The 22,768-nt window shown below is 39.6% G+C and overlaps 2 protein-coding genes across 4 annotated transcripts in view; one reads left to right on the forward strand and one right to left on the reverse strand.

The window, feature by feature from the left end:
- Nucleotides 1–5,479, forward strand: part of RPGRIP1 (RPGR interacting protein 1) — a 33,992-nt gene extending 28,513 nt beyond the window's left edge. For all 3 annotated transcript variants that reach the window (XM_082736895.1, XM_082736896.1, XM_082736897.1), the window contains 2 exons: nucleotides 1,498–1,628; nucleotides 4,471–5,479. In XM_082736895.1, the coding sequence (XP_082593021.1) occupies nucleotides 1,498–1,628; nucleotides 4,471–4,583 (244 nt within the window). In that variant the 3' untranslated portion in view covers nucleotides 4,584–5,479. The remainder of the gene's footprint in view (nucleotides 1–1,497; nucleotides 1,629–4,470) is intronic.
- Nucleotides 4,869–22,768, reverse strand: part of SUPT16H (SPT16 homolog, facilitates chromatin remodeling subunit) — a 39,861-nt gene continuing 21,961 nt past the window's right edge. The window contains exons 9-27 of the mRNA XM_082736894.1: nucleotides 21,571–21,661; nucleotides 20,497–20,570; nucleotides 20,249–20,361; nucleotides 19,035–19,100; nucleotides 18,823–18,918; nucleotides 18,614–18,729; nucleotides 18,370–18,523; nucleotides 17,816–17,943; nucleotides 17,172–17,307; nucleotides 16,944–17,070; nucleotides 16,574–16,692; nucleotides 15,947–16,072; nucleotides 15,462–15,574; nucleotides 15,070–15,145; nucleotides 14,254–14,423; nucleotides 7,819–7,948; nucleotides 7,065–7,194; nucleotides 6,859–6,936; nucleotides 4,869–6,218 (exon numbers count right to left, since the gene is read on the reverse strand). Coding sequence (XP_082593020.1) covers nucleotides 6,073–6,218; nucleotides 6,859–6,936; nucleotides 7,065–7,194; nucleotides 7,819–7,948; nucleotides 14,254–14,423; nucleotides 15,070–15,145; nucleotides 15,462–15,574; nucleotides 15,947–16,072; nucleotides 16,574–16,692; nucleotides 16,944–17,070; nucleotides 17,172–17,307; nucleotides 17,816–17,943; nucleotides 18,370–18,523; nucleotides 18,614–18,729; nucleotides 18,823–18,918; nucleotides 19,035–19,100; nucleotides 20,249–20,361; nucleotides 20,497–20,570; nucleotides 21,571–21,661 — 2,189 coding nt within the window. The 3' untranslated portion in view covers nucleotides 4,869–6,072. The remainder of the gene's footprint in view (nucleotides 6,219–6,858; nucleotides 6,937–7,064; nucleotides 7,195–7,818; nucleotides 7,949–14,253; nucleotides 14,424–15,069; nucleotides 15,146–15,461; nucleotides 15,575–15,946; nucleotides 16,073–16,573; nucleotides 16,693–16,943; nucleotides 17,071–17,171; nucleotides 17,308–17,815; nucleotides 17,944–18,369; nucleotides 18,524–18,613; nucleotides 18,730–18,822; nucleotides 18,919–19,034; nucleotides 19,101–20,248; nucleotides 20,362–20,496; nucleotides 20,571–21,570; nucleotides 21,662–22,768) is intronic.

Below are 22,768 nucleotides of genomic sequence, written 5' to 3' on the forward strand. Positions count from 1 at the left end.
TTAGATTTCGATTGATGTACAGCAGACAGAACATTGGCTTTGTAATCAGAGAAAGCCTGGTTTTGAATCCTGGCTCTTCCACTTACTAGCTCTGTGAATTTCAAATATTACTTGGCTTGAGGGCTTCTGTGAGGATACAACTGAAATAATTAATGTAGTTTATCTAAAGCATCTTGGGGGGCACCTGGGTGGTTGGCTCAGTCAGTTAGGCATCTGATACTTGCCCTCAGCTCAGGTCTTGATCTCAGAGTTGTGAATGAATGAATGAATGAAAAAACGAAGAATGAATGAATGCATGCATTTGGTATTGTGCCCTGTACCTAGAAAGGTGAAAATTGTTCAGGTAGTTAGCACCGTCCCTTTGCATTGTTGTAGTTCTCAGTAAGGATACAGAAGCATCATCACAAATGGATATTACTTTGTGAACTAAGAATGGGTCACTTTCAGAAGAATTTCTTCTTTTTAGCTTCATTCTGTTTAGCTGTGATTTTAAGTCCTATTTTTAGTCCTATTCTTGTTCACTTAGCACTATTAGCCCCCAGTATTGCTTTTAAAAAAATTAATAGGGATACAGAATGTCCAGAATAGGCAAACCCAGAGAGACAGAAAGTCAACTGGTGGTCTCCTGGAGACTAAAACACAGTTTTTACTAAATTTACTAAAACACACTGAACTGTACACTTTAAAATGGTTAAGATGATGAATTTATGTGTGCATTTTATCTCAAAAAAATCGAGTTTCTAGATTGTTGTATCCTTCTTCGCTGAGTTGAGTCAGAATAATGAGTGCGGTGGACTCTGGGCTGCTCGTGGGCGCTGTGCCCTGCACTCTGGTGCCGTCTCCAGACATACAACTCATAGGAATACACTTTTTATATGTTTTGTAATTCTGTATTCCTTCTGTTTTCCTTTGCTCTGGCTTGATACCCAACTTTTATTTAGAAATCTAAGAACTCTTCTAATTCTCCTATAATCTTGATTTTTGTGCAACACCTTCACTGTCCATGACACATCTTTCACCAGAGTTGTAAGCTATCTTAGAAGCATCCTATATGAATAGGTTTCTTTTTTAAAGATTTTATTTATTTATTTGACAGAGAGAAGCAGCAGTTAGAAGGAGAGGGAGAAGCAGGCTCCCTGCTGATCAGGGAGGCCGATGCAGGGTCTAGATCCCAGGACTCACGGATCACGACCTGAGTGAAGGCGAACACTTAACCATTTAACCTACTGAGCCACCCAGGTGCCCCTATCTGAACAGGTTTGAGACAGCTTGATCAACTCTATCATCTCGAGTCTTAGTTCCCTCTTTTCCAGACCTGTCATTCCTTTAAAATACACCAGTTCCTTCTCTTTTGCCATTACAGTTATGTAAGATGAAGGCCAGGGAAAACTGATTCAGGGAAAACACTGTATAATTTATGATTACCTTTATCATTATGTATGTATTTTAAACCTTACAGCATCAGCAGTACTGAGTTAAATGGAATTTTTCCTTTAGTTTAAAGTTTACAGTGGTAAGTGATCCTCTGGACGATGAAAAGAAAGAATGTCAAGAAGTAGGATATGCGTTTCTGGAACTGTGGCAGATCATGCAATCAGGAAGAGACGGTGTAGAGCAAGAGCTAGAGAGTGAGTAATAAACGTTCATGCTTCTCTGTTTCACTTTTTTCTAAGGGAATCAGCCTAATCACAAATTCTCTTCCGATTTTACCTTCAGTATATAATTACCACTATGAAGATGATGATACAAACTGGATCCAAATCCAGTTTGTATATTTAATATTGAAATAACTGTAGCTGTATTTATTTCTAGATCGAGCATGAGTAGTCAGTTGTATATTTTAGCCCATGTGTCTCATGACAACCAGAATACAATCTTTTATGAAAATCTCAGTGTTTGAAATAGGGGTATTTTGAAAAGACCAATTCTTTTAATTTCAAATTTCAACATCAGAATTTCTGATTTATCGTAAGCATATAAGGTTTGTAAAGACAGCAAACACCCTCCGCTTTTTTTTTGAAGATTGATTTATTTGACAGACGGAGATCACAGGTAGGCAGAGAGGCAGGCAGAGAGAGGGGAAGGGAATCAGGTTCCCTGCTGAGCAGAGAGCCAGATGTGGGGCTTGATCCCAGAACCCCGGAATCATGACCTGAGCCGAAAGCAGAGGCTTTAACCCACTGAGCCACCCAGGCGCCCCAACACCCTCTCGTTTTAATGTGCGACTCTTCCCCTAGTCTCTTTAACACTAACTCACCTACTCCCTCACACACCTCATGGTATTTGTTACTGAGTTTTTTGGGGTGAGGTTTTTTTTTTTTAGTTACCAAATCTTAACCATCCTGCTTCAGAAAAGTTTTGACTACATCCCCACTTCCACCCCATTTCCATCTGCTACAGTGTTTCTTTACAGAAAGTTTGATCACCACCTTCTTCTTAAATCTGTTTTTAACATTGTTTGCTGCAAGACTGGCATGCTTGAAAAATATCTGCGTTTGGATGCCTTTAGGTGGGCCTGTTCTGTCCAGTTCCACTGCTCTTAACCCTGTGTGTCTGGGATTTCACATTTACCTTATCTGCAAGGCTGTAGTAGGGTCTGAAAATTAGCCACTAGACCAAAGGTTTTCAAACTGCCAGTCCTTACCAACCAAATAATGGATAGTGAAATTAAATTAGTAAGTCATGATCAGAACTGAGGGGGAAAAAACTGTAGAAAATATGAGTGCTCTGCACACAGATAATTTTGTGACACTTTCTTACGTACATGTGTACTGAGTCATGATATAAAATAATGAGATTTGAGGGATACTTTTTAGACCAGGGGCTACAGAGTTCAAACTAGCTGGTAGGTAGATAAGATTCTTCATTTTATTCCTCTAGTACCTTACTAGCTGAGGCACTGGGCAAGTCATGTAACCTCTCTATGCAGGTTTCCTCAACTGCAAAAGGAGAATAGCGTTGCTCCCTCACATGCTTGTCCAGAGGATTGAGGGATTGCTTAAGTGAAGGCTTGTGGGAGAGGAATATTTAGGACAGGGTTGGCTCCCTGGCACAGGGCGAGTGTGGTCTCTGTCACCTGTTTTTTAACTTGTACTCCCAAGTTTGATGCCTGTCCTCATTCCGCAGACATGCTGCACTCTTCCTGGCTTCAGTGCCCTTTGTAGAGAAGAAACATCCTCTGAAGCCTTTTCTGGTCAGGACTTCAACATTTCTAAAGCCAATGAATATGTCTCAATTATTTTGATTTTTTAATCATCAAAAGAAAAATTTATAGTAATTTATTTTGGCTCCCCTTCCTTCCACTCAGGCTTTAATCATGTTGGCCTGATCTCAAAGACAAAACACTGCTTTCTATCCCTGCAGCTCTCTTTTCTCTTAGCACTTTCAAACTCTGCTCCTTAAAATATTTTCTGTTCTGGCTATGCCTACACTGTTCAGTGAAGATCAAGTTTTCATGGGGCGCCTGGATGGCTCAGTGGTTTAAAGCCTCTGCCTTCAGCTCAGGTCATGATCCCAGGATCCTGGGATCAAGCCTCACATGGGCTCTCTGCTCAGCAGGGGACTGCTTCCCCCCTCTCTCTGCCTGCTTCTGTGCCTACCTGTGGTCTCTGTCAAATAAATAAAATCTTTATTAAAAAACTAATGATAAAAAAAAAAAAAACAAAAAACAAATGATCAAGTTTTCATCCAAATGTTTTATTGACTCTGTTCTTACCAATTTTCCTAACTGCCCAATCCAGTTGGTTTCCTTATTCATCCTACTTGACCTTTCTTAATCTCTAAAATTAAAGCTCATTCTCCTTTTCAAATGCCATTCTCAGGCACCTGGGTGGCTCAGTTGGTTGGATGTCTGCCTTTGGCTCGGGTCATGATTCCAGGGTTCAGAGATCAAGTCCCACATCAGGCTCCCTGAGTCTGCTTCTCCCTCTTCCCTGGGGTGCACACTCTATCAAATAAAGGAGTAACATCTTTAAGGGGAAAAAATACATACATGCATGCCATTCTCCCATTTTTACACCATTTGACTTTCCATATTACTCTATGGGGGATCCTTCTGTTTCTTCACAGGGTCTTCCACCTGGATGCTTAACAATGGAGCCACCAAAGGCACCCTGTATATATACAGTGCTTCACTTCTGCCACTTCTTGTAGCTTTCTAAACTTGTCATGTTCTCATGTCTTGGCCTGTGCTTATGATATCTTAAAAGACTTAGCTCAGGGACTGTCTCTAGAAAGCCTTTTCTGATTCCTCCATCCTGGCTTAGGTGCCACTTCTGTGTGTTCCCAAAGTACCCAGAGTTTTCATCAGAGCACTTCGCATACTGTACTTCTTTTCCGCTAGACTGTGCCCCCTGTGAGGAAATGACTTTTAGTATCACCATCCCCACACACAGCACATGGCAGTTAGGTAAGTGTTTTCTAATTGAACAGTGCTGCCACCTGACCTGTTTGCCTTTCCTCTCCCAACAGTTGTCAGCCCTGGAGATCAGGTCACCCAAATAGGAAGGCTGAAGGTGTCCCTTCAAGCTGCTGCCGCCCTCCAGGCTATTTACAAGGAGATGACAGAAGATACGTTTTCATGATGGAGCAAGTACTAGTCCATTCTAAACTTTCTGAGGGAACCATAGTAAAAAGTCTCTTATAAAGTAACTTGCTATACCATGCATTTGGTTTACTGTGCTGTCTGGTATCTTTCAACCTAATGACAAAAGCTTAGAAGGATGAAAGCCAATTTCTGTGACCCTCCCCCGACAAAGGCATTATTGTCTAACGTCTCAACACTCCCAAGTGAGAAGCAGGCCTGCTTTCAGGAACTGCAAAAGAATGTTCACAAAAGGGGAGTTTACAAAAACAAAACAACCACCAAAAAAAAAAAAAAAACAAAACCACAGTTTATTTATCTTTTAGTTCTTCCAAAATTGAAAATATCAAGTCCTACTGCTAAGGAGAAAAATAACAAACAAACAAATAAAATCCGAAACCCCTCCCCCCCTCTTCTCTTAAAGTCACAGAACACAGAAGGAACTGCAGTGGGACAGGTGAGTGCAGAGAACCAGGAGGGGGAGGATGGTGAGATAAACTCCCCAAATACTTAAAAAGCTGTTCAACAGAAACTGTGATAAATACACGACAATGCAAGACCAGTAAAAATAAGGAGCAGCAGTGACGAGGCTGTGTTGTAGACGTGGCCTCCCTTCCTCTTCTCTTTTCTCATCGGTATTCTAGGCCCCAGGCATGACCTGCCCCTTCCAGATCTCAATGTTGATTTCTCTGAGCCTCCTTCTAGGTTTCACTAGAAGTAGTACGTGAGGCACAACCATTCTTCCTCAGATACATCAGAAAAGAAACAGTGGTAATTTTGCTCCTACCATGGTACCATGGGTGAATTTGTGAGGAGGAGGAAACCGAGCCAGGGAGTGCCACTGCGTCTTAGGTCATCCAAGGCAAGGCAGCAGACACACCTCTATCTGTGTGAAGCCAAAAAGCAGGAAACTCAGACGGAGTTACCAGCCGGATCTGCCTCACTAGCTCAGGTGGTATGATTTATCACAACTTTTAGCAAATTCCAACAACCTTTTCTTGAGTACTGCAAAGATGGGACGTAGAGAGATGTGAGGAAGGTCATGGCAGTAGGGTAGAATGGAGGCTCGGATCTGCTGGTCAAGAACCATGGTACAGGTAGTTAGGGGTCACCTTGTACCAATGTCTTGGAAATACAGCTCTGAGACATCAGAGAATAAGATGTCAGAAGCCATCGATGTCCTGGCAGAAGGTGGCAGGAAGAGAGAGGAATGAAACGGTACTTATTAACAGTGGAAGCCTCTGCCCTTCTTCAAGAACACCTCCTCCCTTGCCATCTGGATGGGGCCACTGGCACGTGTCCTGGTGGGCCTGGAATTCCCCGAGTAGATTGGTCCACACAAATGGCCCCCTAAACCCATAAACACAAATGGCCAAACTTCAAAAGGAAAAAAAATTAAAAAAAAAAAGGAAAAATACAGTTTCTATGTCATGTAAAATTTGTAGGGGTTGGCTGGATAAAGAATGGAACTGAGGACCAAAGTTCAGAAGTTACTTCCTCTTTTTCTTGGGGGGTGCAGAGCTGTGTCTGGAACCACGGTTAGAGCCACGGCCTGAACTGTGCACAGACGCCTTCCTCTTCCGGCTCATACTTCGACTCTGTTCTTCTTCTTCCTCGTAACGACTTTCACGGTCCGCTAAATAGGAGAAAGGCATTACTAGTTAGTGACAGGTTAGCGCTGATACCCAATAGTACATGACAGTATGCACCACTACAATGTGCACTCTGCCATCAAACTTGGGTTTAATCTGTTAGTCCCTTCTTGGTTGTGTGATTTTGGGCAAGTACTTAGCTTTTCTGAGCCTTGTATGATGGAAAATTATTTTATGATTAAATAAGGCAATCTATGTGAAGTACCTATCCCAATGCTTGGGATCCAGTAGATAATATTTCCTTTTCACCTTTAACTTGTATCTGGTGTTTGGGTTCAGAGTAATTGAACTGTTATTACAAAAGCAGTCCCAACCCAGAGGAGGTCCAGAACATTAAACTATTACAGGACTTAGATTTGGAAACTGGATGGCCTAATTCTGGAGCCTTTCCATGGCTATCCCAGCTATGGGTCTGGGAAGAAAGCATCCGTTACAGAGTCACACCACTTGGAAGAGTGTGGACGCATTCCAGAGTTTATCTGCTCCTCTAATAAGGCTGCAGCTATAACTCCACATGAGTTTTATAGTGTTCTTTTGTTATATGTATTAGGCAAATAACATTTCAAAATACTAAAAATGCTAAAAATTTGCACCTCAAAAATAAGCAACAAACAAAAAATTTACCTTTCCGGGCTTCTTCCTCCAGTTCATCCCAATCCTTTCCACTCTCTTCTTCACTGCCCAATGATTCCTTGGAATAGTCTAAAATAAAATTGATTAAGCATTAGTCTTTAGATAGGAATGGAATGCCAGAATTCTTTCCTCCTTTTTGAGTTTCCAAAAATGACAGCAGGTTAGAAAGCCATGAAAAATTTTTCCTATAGACTAACCTGATTCTTCAGCTTCTGATGAATAATCTTCATCACTATCCTCCTCCTCCTCTTCATAGTCATCCTCTGAAGGATTAAAAGTCTCATCCTCGATTTCAGACTCTGAATCCCCTTCCTCAGCATCACTCCCCTGGTGAGTCAGACAGTGTAATACTATTTACCGGATTTTTTTTGTTTTACATTCACTTTATTAATGAATTGATTTAACCCACTTGGCACACCAACATTATTTCTTTTTTACATTAAAAAAAAAAAAAACCCCGAGTGACCAAGAAACAGAAGGGCTAAATTACTGGTAAAGTGCAATTAGACAAATATCTAATTCTATTTCTTAAATATTCACTTCACCCTTCCTTACCCAGGAAAATTAACCACAAAAATACGCTTGTAATACTGTATTATGAAGAGATGGAAGAACCACTTCTTAGAAAACAATTTTTGCAAAATGTTCTCAAGTTATACCTGAAACTGATATTATGCTATATGTTAATTATACTTCAAATTTTAAAAAAAATGCGCTGAAGAATTTCTTCCCAATACCAAGAAAGAATAATTTTGCAATTTCAAAGAAATCTGAGTGACTACCAATCCCTAATTTATCATCTACCTGTAAAACTACCCGGGAGAAACAACACAGGAAGACCAAGCTCCCACTCGGTCTGGTCCCTTTGGTGTTACTTACATGGCATTTCCTAGCCGCCCGATGGTAATGGGCACCACCATGTACCAGAAAAGAAACCCCACACTCACGCACCTCACCCTCAGGCTCTAGGAAAGACCAGCCACCTTGTTCGAAGAAGCCCTCGGGGTCGTCAACAATGGTCTTCATGATCTTAGTCCAGTTGAGGGACTGTACTCCTTCTGTGTACTTTAGGTCACAGGAACTGAGAAACGGGACAGTATGAAGTCAAAATCAATTCTCTGTATTTTCTGAGAAAGTACTGTGTCATCTTGTTCCTAAGCATCTCTGAATGCAGGTAACCTTTTTCTAAATATAGGATAGCTGACATTCTTTTGCACTATGCCACCAGAACAGACCTTGTAGCTGACATCTGGTCTGCTAGAACCAGCCCTCACCACAGAGCAGCATTCTAATCGAAGCAAGCTTTGTCTCTCAAACAAAGCTCATGTTTTTGTTTTCCATTTTCTTTCTTAAGCACCGACTTCCCTATCCTCCTTTAGCTTTTTCTCCTCCTCAACTATGTTTTCCCCTCTCTGACTCTTATTTGCAAGTAGTTTCAACTTATAACCATTTCTATGATTCTTTCCAGCTCTAATCACTTGCACCACTGCAGTTGAGAAACAGTCCTGGCCTTCTGGCGCCGATCCCCCACTGCTTTCTTACGTATTGCTTATTTGGTGCAAGGTCTATTTGAAGATAGGGATAAGTTTTTTGTTTGTTTATTACCTAAAAAGTGCCTTGTATTAAGACATTTAAGTGACTTTCTTTTACCTACTTCTGTTGAGAAGAGCTCAATCAATTCAAGTGGGCAGGAAGGAAGAGAAAAGGAAACCAAAGAAATGACAACAGCGAGGATCACAACAAGAAACCTTTGACACAAAACCTATCAGCGAACCACTACCATAAGTTCGTCATAGGCAATGGTATCGTATATGCTGTAATTTGTGCTTCTAGCCATGGTGGAATAAAATGGACTACATTCACCTTTTCACTTTAAACAACTAGAAAACCAAATGAGATATGAAACAGCTTTCAGGGTGCCTGGTGGCTCAGTTGGTTAAGCTACTGCATTCAGCTCAGGTCATGATCCCGGAGTCCTGGGATGGAGCCCCTCATCGGGCTCCCAGCTCCATGGGGAGTCTGCTCCTCCCTCTGACCTTCTCCCCTCTCATGCTCTCTCTCATTCTCTCTGTTTCTCAAATAAATAAATAAAATCTTTTTAAAAAACAAACAAAAAAAGAAACAGCTTTCAAATACTGGGTGAAAAGCAGCACAGGATTATAAAGGAGGAAACATATAGGGTTCTGATTTATAACTGCCTAAGTTTTCTGTCTGGAGGCAGTTCCCAGGCTGCTATGCAGGGAAGGGGAACCCAATCAGAACTGAGAGAAGTATTTGAGGAGGCAGAGACAGCTATAATTTTGAGGCAGGAGTACTGGAGGAGAGTGATAGAAAGATTTCTAGAAATGTGAAGAGGGATCCCTTCCAATCTGTGGGTGAGAACATATCTCCACATGTATGAGAGAAAGCTAAGTAGAGCTGGGCAAAGCAGCACTGGAAAGCAGTAGACCAGATAATTCCCAGATCTCATGCTGAGCTAGAAATAGTTCCTGTTCCCACCAGCTTCAATGGAAAGACCCTATGACAAACAGTGAATCAGAGTCCTCAAAAGAGTACTGTCCCAGCAACAGGGTAAATTAGTCCTAGACAAAACGTTATTCTGAACCAGCACTGGTGACATTTGAGAACAACTTCTGAAAGACCAAGTGGTATCCAAGTCATTCAACTATACCTACAATGAAATCTAGAGAAAAAGTTAAAACCTAGCACAAAAAAATGTGTAGCCACACAGTTTGGCAGTTGATCACAAAATATCAGCCAGGCAAAAAGGCAGAAGAAAAAAATCAGCCAGTGGAACAGACCCAGAAAATACAAAGATGGTGGATGTAAGTATCAGATAATGATGTTTAAAAAGTTATTATAGGGGGGTGGGGTTATGGAATTGGGGAGGGTATGTGCTTTTGGTGAGTGCTGTGAAGTGTGTAAACCTGGCGATTCACAGACCTGTACCCCTGGGGATAAAAATATATGTTTATAAAAAATAAAAAATTAAAAAAAAAAGTTATTATAAATGAAGGGAGAGAGAAACTGCTGAGAGTGAAGAAACGTGTAATTAGTCTCAGGAAAAAAAAAGAGGGGGCAAAAATATTTGAAGAGTAATGGCCCCATTTGTCCTCTCTATATCTCTAGAAAAAGAAAAAAAAATGGATAAAACATTTCTAAATATGATGAAAACCACATACCCCACGGATCTGAGAAGCCCAAAGCACACTAAGCAGAATAATCATTTAAAACACAGCAAAGTACCTAATAATCAAACTGCTAAAAACCAATGATACAAATAGAAAATAAATACCCTGAGGAAAAAAGGCAATCTGTACAGAGGTACAAAGAGAGCAGACATCTGAGCAGAAGCAGGTAAGCTGGAAGACGATGGAGCACCATCTTGTAAATATTAAAAAAAAGACTCAACTTACAATTCTATATCCAGCAAAAAACACCTTTCTACAATGAAAGGGAAATAAAGACTTTAAAGAAAAAGCTGAGAGAATCTGTCACCAGAAAACCTGTGTCTCAAATGCTAAGAAGAAGGTTTATGTAGCAAAGAAAAATTAAAGCAGACAGAAGGTTGAAAACCACACAATGGAGTGAAGAGCACCAGGAATGGTAAATACATGAGTAAATATTGAAGACTTTTCCCCTCATTTTATAAATTAGGAAATAACTGCTTTGGGGCATGAGCCTGGCTCAGTCAGAAGAGCATGCAACTCTTGCTCCTGGGGTCGTGAGTTGGGAGTCCCATGTTGGGTGTAGAGATTACTAAAAAAAAACAAAATAATAACAACAACAACAAAAAAATCACAAAACAAAACAAACCCAAACCAAAAAAAACCCCAAAAGACTTTAATATACAATCATAAAATTAATCCAAAAGGGAGCATAAAAAGAGGAGAAAAGCAATGAACAGAGGAGAAAAACCAAGAGCAAGAAAGCAGACTTAAACCCAACCATACTGATAGTTAATGATAAATGTAAATAGTCTCTTTTCACAAACCCAATTAAGAGTAGAATAGATTAAACAAGTAAGACCCAGATATATGTTGTCTCCAATGAAGCCACTTTGAACACAGTCAAGAGTAAAAGGACAAAAAAAAGACACGTCATACAAACACTAACCAAAAAGCTTCTAAAGCTATAAGTCCATAGTAATGAAACACCAAGTAGATTATGAAACAAGAGTTAAGCCACTGCCTTCAGCTCAGGTCATGATCCCGGAGTCCTGGGATCGAGTCCCATATTTTTTCATGATGGAAAAAAAAATCAATAAAATTAAACTGCTAGGCAAACTAACAAAAGAAAGAAACAAAAATGATCAATATTAGGAATGAAAGGGAACATCTTCATAAACTGTACAAATACTAAAACTGGTAACTTAGATTAAGATGACCAGTTCACTGAAAGTCACGAGAGGATTCTAAAATTTACATAAACAGTCAATGTAATATATATATTTTTAAGGTCTGTCAGGAGTTGGGGGAGGGCATGACACAAGACCAGGGGAGAGCAGCAGGCAGAGGGAGAAGTAGGCTCCCTGCTGAGCAAGGAGCCTGATGTGGAATTTGATCCCAGGACCCTGCGATCACGATACAAGCCAAAGGTAGAAACTTAACCAACTGGGCCTCCCAGGAGTCCCTAATACAGCCAATTTTGAAAAGGAATATATCTGGAAGACTTATACTACCCGATTTCAAGACTTACTATAAAGCTACAATAATTATGACGATGGTATAAGGACACACAGACGCCAATGCAACAGAACATTATCCAGAAATAAACCCTTTCCTACATGGTTGATTTCTTTTTTTTAATAAAATGCCAAGATAATTTAGTAACTAGGGGATAATCTCATCACATGTTACTAGAGTAACTAGCTGTATGTAAGCAAAGTATGAACCTCGATCCTATACTACGGTAAAAGAATTAGCTCCAAATAGATCACAGACCTAAACAGGAGACCTGAATCTATAAAACTCTAGGAGAAAACAGAAAACATTTGACTTCGGGTTAGTCCATTTATTAGATAAGATGTAAAAAGCACAAATTACAATAGAAAGATTAGATCTAACAGGTTTTGTGAGAATTTTGCACTAATCTTTACTAGTTTCTTTAAACGACACGAGAAAATGAAGAGGCACAGAAACTACTAAAAGAAAATATATTCAAAGGGTGCCTGGGTGGCTCAGTCGGTTAAGCGGCTGACTCTTGCTTTTAGTTCGTCATGATCTCAGGGTCCTGGGACTGAGCCCTGTGTTAGGCTCTGAGCTCAGTGGGGAGTCGGCCTGAGGATGCTCTTTCCCTCTCCCCAGACTCACACTTTCTCTAAAATAAGTAAGTCTTAAAAAAAAAAAAGGAGAAAACATATACAAAACCTATATTTAACAATATATATCCAGGGGCGCCTGGGTGGCTCAGTGGGTTAAGGCCTCTGCCTTCAGCTCAGGTCATGATCCCAGGAGGGATCGAGCCCTGAGTCGAGCTCTCTGCTTGGTGGTGAGCCTGCTTCCTCCTCTCTCTCTGCCTGCCTCTCTACGTACTTGTGATCTCTGTAAAAAAAAAAAAAAAAAAAAAAAATATATATATATATATATATCCAGTCTAAAGAATTTTTAAAATTTATATTTTAAAAAAGATTTTATTTATCTGACAGAGAGAAAACGTGCCCGTGCACATGCACAAGTTGGGGGAGAGGCACAGGGAGAGGGAGAATCTTAAGCAGACTACATGCTTACTTACCACAGAGCATGACATGGCTGAATCTAATGACCCTGACTGGAACTCAAAAGAGTCGGATGCTTAGCTGAGTGAGTCACCCAGGTGTCCCTATCCAGTGTAAAGAATTCTTATGACTCCTTTTTAACATCAGCAAAAAATACTAAGTTACTTCCTCCAAGACACAGAATGACATATGAAAACATGTTCAACATCATGGATCATCACAGAAATGCATAGAAATGCAAATTGAAACCATAATTAGACAGCACTACACTTTGAACAGCTAACATTATAAAAAGAGACAAAAGCAAGTGTTGATCAGGATGCACAGCAACAATTCTAACATAATGCAGCCTTCTACGGGTTTTCTAGAAAGTGATTTGGTAGTTTCTTACAAAGTTATTAAGTTGAACACAGACTTAACCAAAGCATACAACCCAGCAGTGCCACACTTAGGTCATCTACCCAAGAAATGAAAACCTACGTTTACACTTTAAAGACCTTATATAATGTTTACAGCGGCTGTTCATAAGAGCCCCACATGGAAACAACTCGTCTACTAAGTAAGTGGTAGTTCTGGTATGGAGTATCCGTGAAGTGGAATACTCAATAATAAAAAGGATACACTCAACAACCTTCAAAATTTCAGAATCACTGAGCTAAGTAAAGGATGCAAGATATATACTGTAGGCTTCCATTTATGTGATATTCTAGAAGCCGCCAAGTGTACAGAGATAGAAACCAGAGGTAAGATTGTGGGAAGGGGAATGACTATAAAGGAACCTTCAGAAGTGAAGAAGTCTTCTATATCCTGATTATGATGGTAGATTCAAGACTGTATCCATTTGCTAGATCAGATCACATACTTAAATTGGTGAATTTTATTACATGTAAGTTTTCCCTCACATACTTAAATTGGTGAATTTTATTACATGTAAGTTTTCCCTCAATAAAACTTGTTTTTTAAAAAGTCATATACATTTACACGTACTATTTGTGACATTACACCACTACCTACCTGCATGTTTCTTAGGAAAATCCTCAGGGAAAACACAAATTTGTATCTTTCTCATAACTTAATTTCTAAACTCTCTCAACCCACTTCTTAAGAGGAGGTTTATACTTATAGCACTTCCCATTCACAGGTAATGGGGGTGGGGGTGGCAGGCAGAGCAAACTATACTCAAGGCTAACCAAGCCTCACCCTTTACACCTAGAGAGTAACATCTCCCGGACACAGAGTTCTCATATTTTCGTGAGGAATTCTTTTAGCGAAAGTGTGTAAATATGGACGTCAAAGCCTAAAGTAAAAAGATCTCATCTATCTCATCGTTCAATAAAAATGAGAGAACTGGTAAGAGATATGCCTCCCTTTTTATAATTAAATTATTTCACACGTGTTTAGATTTTTTAATACAGCTATCAAAGAGTCAAAAAAAATCAGACTTTGATTCTGTATGTGTAACTATACATCAACTACTGTTGGAATTTCAGGAAAAAGTTATTAACTCTATCCAATAAGATTTCAAATTTTTAAGTCCTGGGATATAACTCAACCCAAAGGCAGGTTTACTCTCAAGTACACCAGCAGATGTTCTATACAACACACCACACTCATATTCTGTAATACAGGGCTCACAGGGTAAATGGGAGACTGCTGGCCAATTTACTTACTTCAACCATTCCTTGATGGGGTCTAGGGAGGCTACAGGAATGGCGTTGATCATCGTGACTTTCTTGCTGTAGTCCTTGTACACTATCACCATATCAAAGTTCTTCAGGTGAAACTGAACCCGCTCAAAGTGAATCAGCTCCACTTCATCCAAGGTCACCACAAAAGGTGGCTGTTAGGGAGAAACTGGATCACTACCACATAAATCCCCTAAAGCAGCAGGCTTTTCAAATTGTCAGAATCTTTTTTTTTTTTTTTTTAAAGATTTTATTTGAGAGAGATTGAGCACTCCTGTTTTTTTGCCTTTTTTTTTTTTTTTGTGAAAGAGTAAAAGGAATATAACATGCTGAGAAGTCCCGGTAAAAGGATTTTTAAGATCAAAATCTTTCCTCAGGGAGAAAAAATTTAAGGAAACTATGAAGAGACTATTTAAAAACCTAAAGAGACTTTTGAAGAATCTTTCGTTTAGTAATTTATGTCTAACAAAATTATTGGGGCACCTGGGTGGCTCAGTCAGTTAGGTAAGTGTCCATCTGACGATTTTGGCTTAGGTCATAACCTCAGGGCTGTGAGATTGAGCTTGATGTCGCACTGGGTGTGGGGCCTGCTTAATTTTCTCTCTCCCTCTGTCCCTCCCTGCTCTAAAGTTAAAAAAAAAAAAAAAAAAAGTAACTTTCAAAAAATGAAAATCATCAGAAATAAAAAGGACCTAGTTTTCAAAATACCTATCTTAAAAAAAAAAAAAAATCAAAATACCTATCCTTCTGCTTTCTTTTCTCTAACAATTTTCTTACTGAAAGGAGGTAAGAAATACTCACCCACTCTGTAGCATTTACCAGCGCACTACTAGTGGGCTGAAGGAGGCAAGTACTCCTGTAAGGAGCGCCATTAAATCTGAAAAAGAGTAAGAAAAAAGACTCACGTAAGATTGGGCCCATTGCAGGAGAAATTTGCTGCCACAATACACTTCTTTCCCCATTCCAAACCTAGCTCCAGCATGCATACTGGAGTCATTTACAGTCATTTACAGGGGTGAGCCACTCACCCCAGCCCTAAAAATGTTCAAGAGGGAACTGATGTCTCAAAGGTTTTCAATCAAAGGAAAAAGGAAATGGTCTGTTATGCTGAGTTATTATAAAGGAAGAATAACTAATTTTTCTAATAGGTAGACAGCAACACTTCAGGCCAAAAAGGTGAGGAAATATGTTACCCCAAGTCCCTAAAAGGCACTTCAAATTCCAGTTCCTCCTTAGTTAGAGCCTCTACTTTCTCAATGAAATTTTTAAAGGCTGTTTTCAGTTTGTGCCTCATTTCCCGTTCCATCTGTATAAGAAAAAAAAAATACTAATTAACCATAGGCATCACTTTACTTGTTAACAGTACATCCCTTCAAAAAGTCCGAAGTGCTTCTACAGTCCTTAATTCTCATACCCACGATGCCGACAAGGATACTGTCCTAGAGGCCATTATACCGTAACTGCGCAGCCAAGGCTGCAACTGATGCCTAATCCACAAATTATGGCGCTGGGCCATCCCCACAAATACTTGAGTGGTTCCACAGAAAAATTCAGGGGTGGTTCATAAAATACAATGACTACTGAACTCAGATCTGAACCACAAGCTACCTTAGTACCCTGCAAAACAAACAAACAAACAAACAAACAAACAAACAAAAAAACAGGAAATCTCATAGACCTGCTCAGCATAGAGGTCATCTCGGTCATGCATGTGCTGATGTTTGCCCAAGTCCGTGGTAATCTCTCCCACTTCCGTATAGAATTGCACATCTGTGTGCCGCTTCTTCCCAAACATGATGGCATTCTGCAGGCAGAGCAGAAAGCACAAGAAAGAAATCAGAAAACTCAAAAGAAGCAGACAACAACAAACAAGATGAAAAAAGATATAATACCTATGCTGGAAACCATGGCATTTATGTAAATATAATTAAACCATTCCTGGTGTCATCATAAATAATGACATCTGAGAATGTGAAAGTCTACGAATTTTAAAAAGTACTATTTATTAGAACGGACTTCAGAGATTAGGCTGGAAATAAACTGCGTCTAAGAACATTTTTCTACTTCAGAAACAGGAATCTGGTGAAAACCTTCTGTTTGGTGGTCATTAGGTATCACACCAAAGGAACGTACATGTTGAGCACCTTCTAGATTTCAGACACGGTGAACTTTATAAACCTTGTAACATTCAATCCTCTTAATAATCTTATGTGACAGGTGATATTATTCATCACTATTTTAAAGGAAAGAGGGTGACACAAAGATCTTGCCCAAGACCCGACAGCTAGTAAGGAGACAGGTGTACCTTGAGGTGAAAGTGCAAGACAATAATCATCTCTCCATCACATGGCTGAAACAAAGCATGCTTGATGTTATTGTACAGGATGTCCACTTTGTCTCCCCGAACAGAAGTGAAGCGGAAGCCTGGGGACAAACGAACGAAGCTAAGCATCAAGCAGCAGCATGAGGTGAGGCCAGAAGACACTGTATTTTTTCTGGCTGATTTGCACAGGGTCAGAGAAAATGCCAAAAACTACAGAGGCCTTTCCTTTCCTTGTGCCCATGGAACAATGTCAATAGATTCCTCCCAGCGTTTCTCTGACATACTGTATTATCTGATCATCTACAAATGTGCCCCAGAGACAAAGCCCAGACCCACGAGAGATTATCCATACCATTGACATGGGCCTCCAGTGAACCCTGCATCCTCTTTTGGGCAATGTTTGGGCGAATGTATAGATCTTTCAGTTTGGGATTACTCCGGTTGAGATTGATCACCAGGGAGTCCTGTTTCACAATGCCCTAAGTAGAATGAGAATCAGTGTGAATCCTCAAGTAATCTGCTGTGTCTGCCAAACCCACACGTTTCCTGTTGCAGAAAGGTGCTTTGTGTACAAGCTCACCTCCTTCTCCTTCTCTTCTGCTTCCCGGGTCTTATAGCGCTTCTGTACTTCTTTTATAATTCGGAATGCATTCTGGAGGTTCAAGGCTGGTACTGTCTGTTCTCCAGGAGCCTTCATATTTGAAGCTCGATATGTACTGTTAAAAAGGGGAAGCCAGAACATATCTAAGTTTCTTTATCAGGATGGGTAACTTGCACTCTTTACTCTATTTTTAACGGACTGAGTATCTTTCAGGATAAAAAAGTACCAGTGAATAGTAGGACAATGTCTGGAAAGCTGAAAAACATCTCCCCTTCTTCTCTCTGAAACAGAAACTATTATAGATGGCTAATCCACTGGGTGGGAAATCACACTTATTTTTCAAATCTGGCATAGTCAATTATCCCATCCCATACCATGAAGGAATGAACTCCAATGAGGCATGCATTTCCTTATTTATAATTCTACTACAAAACATATATAATCAGTTTAACATATTTTCATGAGGACTCCAAATTGGGTTCCATCCTCAAAACATTACAAAGCTAGCAGGATGAGTCTAAATAGGTACCACCGAGGGGGGACACAGCAGAGACAACAAACGTTTCTGAGAGTGCCACTCCAACCAGCAGGGATTTGGGGATGGTTTTTTCCTGGGGACTCACATTTCCTTGACGAAAGTGGCTTCTGGGTTAGGAAAGATGTTGCCCTCATTCCTGCCCAGAGCACTGCCTGGGCAATAGAAGTTGATTCGCAAGTAAGTATAATCTCCTTCCACGGACATGCTTATATTCTGCTCAAAGAAAGGAAAAGCATTAACAAAATAAACAGATTTCTTTCCAAATTAAGGATTAGTAGCTATGGGGACATAAAGTTAAGTTGCAAGTTACAAGCTGACTGCTAAACCTACCCTGTAAATCTTGATCTAGCTCTAATGACCTGTACCTTATTTTTTTTTAAGACCAAATGTATGCTTCCAAAAGAATCACTAACCTCCGAGCACCTGGAGCCACGTGTCCAACTACATGTTAAAAAATGCTTATTGCAAATGGTATTTCTAGACTAGATCACTGAACTTTCTAGCAAAGCGAAAACTGGGAAGGAAGGAGAGGGACAGCACGGGATGGGGAGAGATGGTGCAGTCCAAAAAAGAGTATGTGGAGAGCACAATCACTAGTTTCAGAAACAGTCTGGATGGAGCCTGACTCAACGTTCATACCTTAATTGTGGCAATGTGAAAAGGCGTCGCGATACCGAACACAGGCATTATCACAGTTTCGTATTTCTTATCAATATAAATCTTCATTTCCCGAATATGTGGTTCCTTAGGCATCAAAGATGGGTTTTTATAGGACACGTTAGATTTGCGAGCTCTGGAGTGGGGATAAAAAATTTTTGTAAGAAATTTCCATAAAACCATATATGAACCTAAGACAACCTTGCTGCCCGATGTAAACTCTTACTTCTGAATCTGTTGTTCTCCTTTCTGTTCTGTCAGTCGCCTCTTTGCTTCCTCATTCAGTTGAGCAGCCAGCTCCTTTTGATGTGCTCTTCGTTTCTCTTCTGCAGTCATCTCATTCTGGAGAAAGAAAAGTGTCAGTCCTACAGATGGGCCCTCGATACAAACCACAGGACAGACAGAGATCAATGCAGGCTGAAACCATAAACTCACTCGTGTCCTTTCTGTAAGTAATGCTGCCCGAGAACCTCTTCCCAACAGGTCCTCGGCTTCATCTTTCTCCTCCTCCTCCTCTTCTTCATCCTCATTCTATGGGCAAGAAAAAATCATACTCAGAAATTCCAGTTTTAATCTTCTTAGGCAACATAATTTTGGCCTTTTTACAGTGCCAAACTTCCTACACCACTTATCTTCCTTTTTCCTACCTTTAGAAAAATCCCCACGTTCTTCACTTTCTTCTTCACAGAAGTGAGAACAGTAGCGGGGCCATCCTAGAATAAAAGGAAGAAGTCAGACATTCATAAGAGCATTTAAATGAGGCACTTTCACTTTCTAGCCTAGTATATAGGAAAGCAGTGCTTTGAAACTTCTGGATACTAAAATCTTTGACAATGAATATATACAGATTTTATTTTCCCAACCTCATGAGGAACTATAATTTGGCAGACAACACTGAGATAATGATTAAGAATACAGGCTTGATTTGAAACCTGGCTCAGTAACTTCCTAGTGGTGATATCTGGCTATTGACTGCTAGTGCTCTGTGTCCCCTTTTTTTTTTTTTAAATCTGAGGGCAGAGTATCTACTTCATAGGGTATTATAATTCGATGAACTACTGCATAAAAGTCTTTATATAATAAGATATCAAAAGTATTTGGTATTAAGGAATCAGTTCTGCTAAGTGAAAACAAAAACAAAAAACAGTTACAAAAGGCCACAAAAGCCTAGAACAAGCCAACCCTTAGAAAGTGGTTTAATCATTACCTAGGTTTGGGGGGCTAGTGTACCAGGTTTCTTTCAGAGGCGATAAAAACGTTCTAAAATTAGATTGTAATGATGGTTGCACAACAGAAAATCACTAAAAATCACTAAATTATATACTTATAGTAGGTGAATTATATGGCATATAAACTGTAACTCAATAGAGCTGTTGTTAAAGTAAAAAAGAAGAATCAGTTCCTGTTATTATCATGATTAGGGTTCAAGTCAGAAAGTAATGAATGGCTTAGTTTATTTCCTTTAAAAGATTTTGTTTATTTATTTATTTTTAAAATTTATTTATTTGACAGACAGAGATCACAAGTAGGCAGAGAGGCAGGCAGAGAGAGAGAGGAGGAAGCAGGCTCCCTGTGGAGCAGAAAGCCCGATGCAGGGCTCAATTCCAGGACCCTGAGATCATGAGTAAGCTGAAGGCAGAGGCTTAACTAAATGAGCCACCCAGGCGCCCCATGAATGGCTTAGTTTAAATCACTTCCTGTATTTGGGACGACAGTATCTATTCCTAGGTATATTAGGTCACTGTCACAGATTCAGCTAGCATTTGACAAACATTTTCAAGAAAAAAAAAACCCGTAGAGTACAAAATGTATCTTCAATGTCAGTTCACAAACATTCAAAAGTTATAGAAGCAATACATACCTCATCCACAAGCACTGTGTCACCAATGAAGAGAGCATAGGTTTTCTCTTCTGGTTTCTTCCCTTCCTTGTTAGTCAGATCAGAGAATCCCAAATTGATGCTGAAAACCATCCCTACAACAGCAAACAGCAATCAGTGTCTAATTGTGAGAGAATGGAAAAGGGTAGAGTTTACACAAAAGAGGGGAAATAAGGCTACAGGAAACTATTCAAAAAGGTATTTTTCTACTGCATGCCTGCAAAACTCACCTTTTTTCAGTTTGTACTGATTTTTACTATTAATTACTAAAGAGCCTTCACGGAATTCGATTCCCATTCCGAACCTAAAAAGAGAAATGAAGAGAAACTATAGCAAATAGACTAAAAGATCTCTAACGTGGATCGAGTACAATATATTCTATTTCAATTTTCAGGATAAGGCAGGCAAACATGTTGAGTGATCTGCCTCTGCTCATCAGTCATTTAAGGAGCAGGATTCAAGGATAGTCTTTGGGCTAACAATATGCTGAAAAGAATTTCCTAATTAAGTGCCTCATGTAACATTTATTACATCAAACCTTCTTTATTTTAATTTACTCACTCATACTTAAATTTTATTATTCTACCATGAAATCAAATTAAGAGTCTTCCTATAAACAACTTGACAGACCATTAATGGGTATATTACCAAGGCTGTAATGTTAGATTGAGCAAGGCGACTGTTAATGGAATGTTGGTAACAAGGATGCAGTAAGTCGCCTGGGCCAGGACTTGGTACAGGCTGATATATTTCCTCTTGCCCATCAGAGAAATCCGGAAAGAAACTATGTATCCCAGACTAGTTTCCATCTAAACAAACTGACCACAGCCTTTGTTTCCTGAAATGTCTTTGGTTCTGTAAGATGTTCTTAAGTATTTCTAAGTGTTCAATATCAAAAACACCTAAGAAATACTTAATTAAATGAAAATTGAAAAAACAATGTAAAGAGTAGGACATCTCAGAGTATTTCATTTACAAACGTGAGCTGAGGTGTTCTGAGACAGGAAATAGTCAGTAATATATCCTATCACTAATAATTTAAGCCTAGAACAACCTACTGGTATCTACTACACCGGTCTGTAAAAATCTCCACCCCACCCCTGGGAGTAGAAATGCAATCTTTCTCACATTCTCTGATAACACTATGTTTGGCATCTAACTTCAATATTTAACAGTCCATGAATGTTGTATATTTATATGTTGGTTCACCATAAATGGTGAATCAATCTAAGAATATTTTGCCTGACCATGGCCAGTCATGAAAATTGTCTCAGAGTGACAATGTACATTTTCACAAATCTTACCCTAGATTTTTGGTTATTTTGTTCAGCAGCTCTGGTTTCTGCTTTTTAACCACGTCCATGACAGCATTATACACATCACATATCTTTACACCTAATGACAAGACAGAGAGAAAACACTGTATCTTTCAAGGAAAAAAAAAAAAGGTTTGATTTGGTTTGGTTTATCAACAGTTTTTCACCTGTCCCCTAAAGCCAAGTTTCTCAAAGTGTGAACTAAGAATTTCAGCTGTGGGGTGCCTGAGTGGCTCAGTGGATCTTAATTTTGGCTCAGGTCATGGGAATCAAGCCCTATATGGGGCTCCGTGCTCAGAGTGGAGTCGGCTTGTCTCTCTCACTCCTCACCTGCCCCTCCCTACATGTGCATATGCGTGCTCTCTCTCTCAAATAAAAAAAAAAATTTTAAAGATTTGAGAGAGTGTGTGCATGTATGTGCACGAGCAGAAAGAGAAGAGTAAGAGGGAGAGAGAATCTCAGGCAGACTCTGCACTGAACATGGAGCCCAACCTGGGCTTATGACCCAGATCATGACCCGAGCTGAAACCAAGAGTTGCATGCTTAACTGACTATACCACTCAGGTGCCCCTAAATAAAAATCTTAAAAGAATAAATAAATAAATAAATAAATAAATAAATAAATGGACAGCTGCAGGAATGGGAGGGATTAGAAATTTGCATTTTTAAAAACAATTCACCTAGTCACCTAGTCATTATTATACTATTTGAGAATCACTGACTCAGGAGAACTATGGGATGCTAGATAGTCTCAGTGAAATAATTTAAGAGTAGATAAATGGCATGATATTAAATACACATTTTGAAAAACAGGACTACTGAAGGGGTAAATTACTATTAGAAAAACTCTGGCCTTAATTTTTCACTATTTAGGATATGAACAGACATTTCAAGCCAGAACAGTCTAGATACGGTAGCCTCAAAGGGGTCTTTATCCTCACCAAGCTACATGTGACTATGATTTCCAAAAGGATTTCTCAAGATTGACTTGAGATCATGATGAAGAGTGTCTAAAAGAGATGAGGTGGGCTTACGAAGTAGCTTAAAGGTGGAACACATAAAGTCCCAGTTAGCTAACAAAAGAGGTGTGGTGTCAAGCACTTTGCTGCCTTTTGAGGTCGACAATTGCTTGCTTAGCAGAGCTGCTATTAGTTCTGAGACTACAATCCTTGTATCCGTTTGATGT

This window comes from Mustela nivalis (genome assembly GCF_964662115.1).
Source record: "Mustela nivalis genome assembly, chromosome: 6".
Classification (NCBI taxonomy): Eukaryota; Metazoa; Chordata; class Mammalia; order Carnivora; family Mustelidae; genus Mustela; species Mustela nivalis.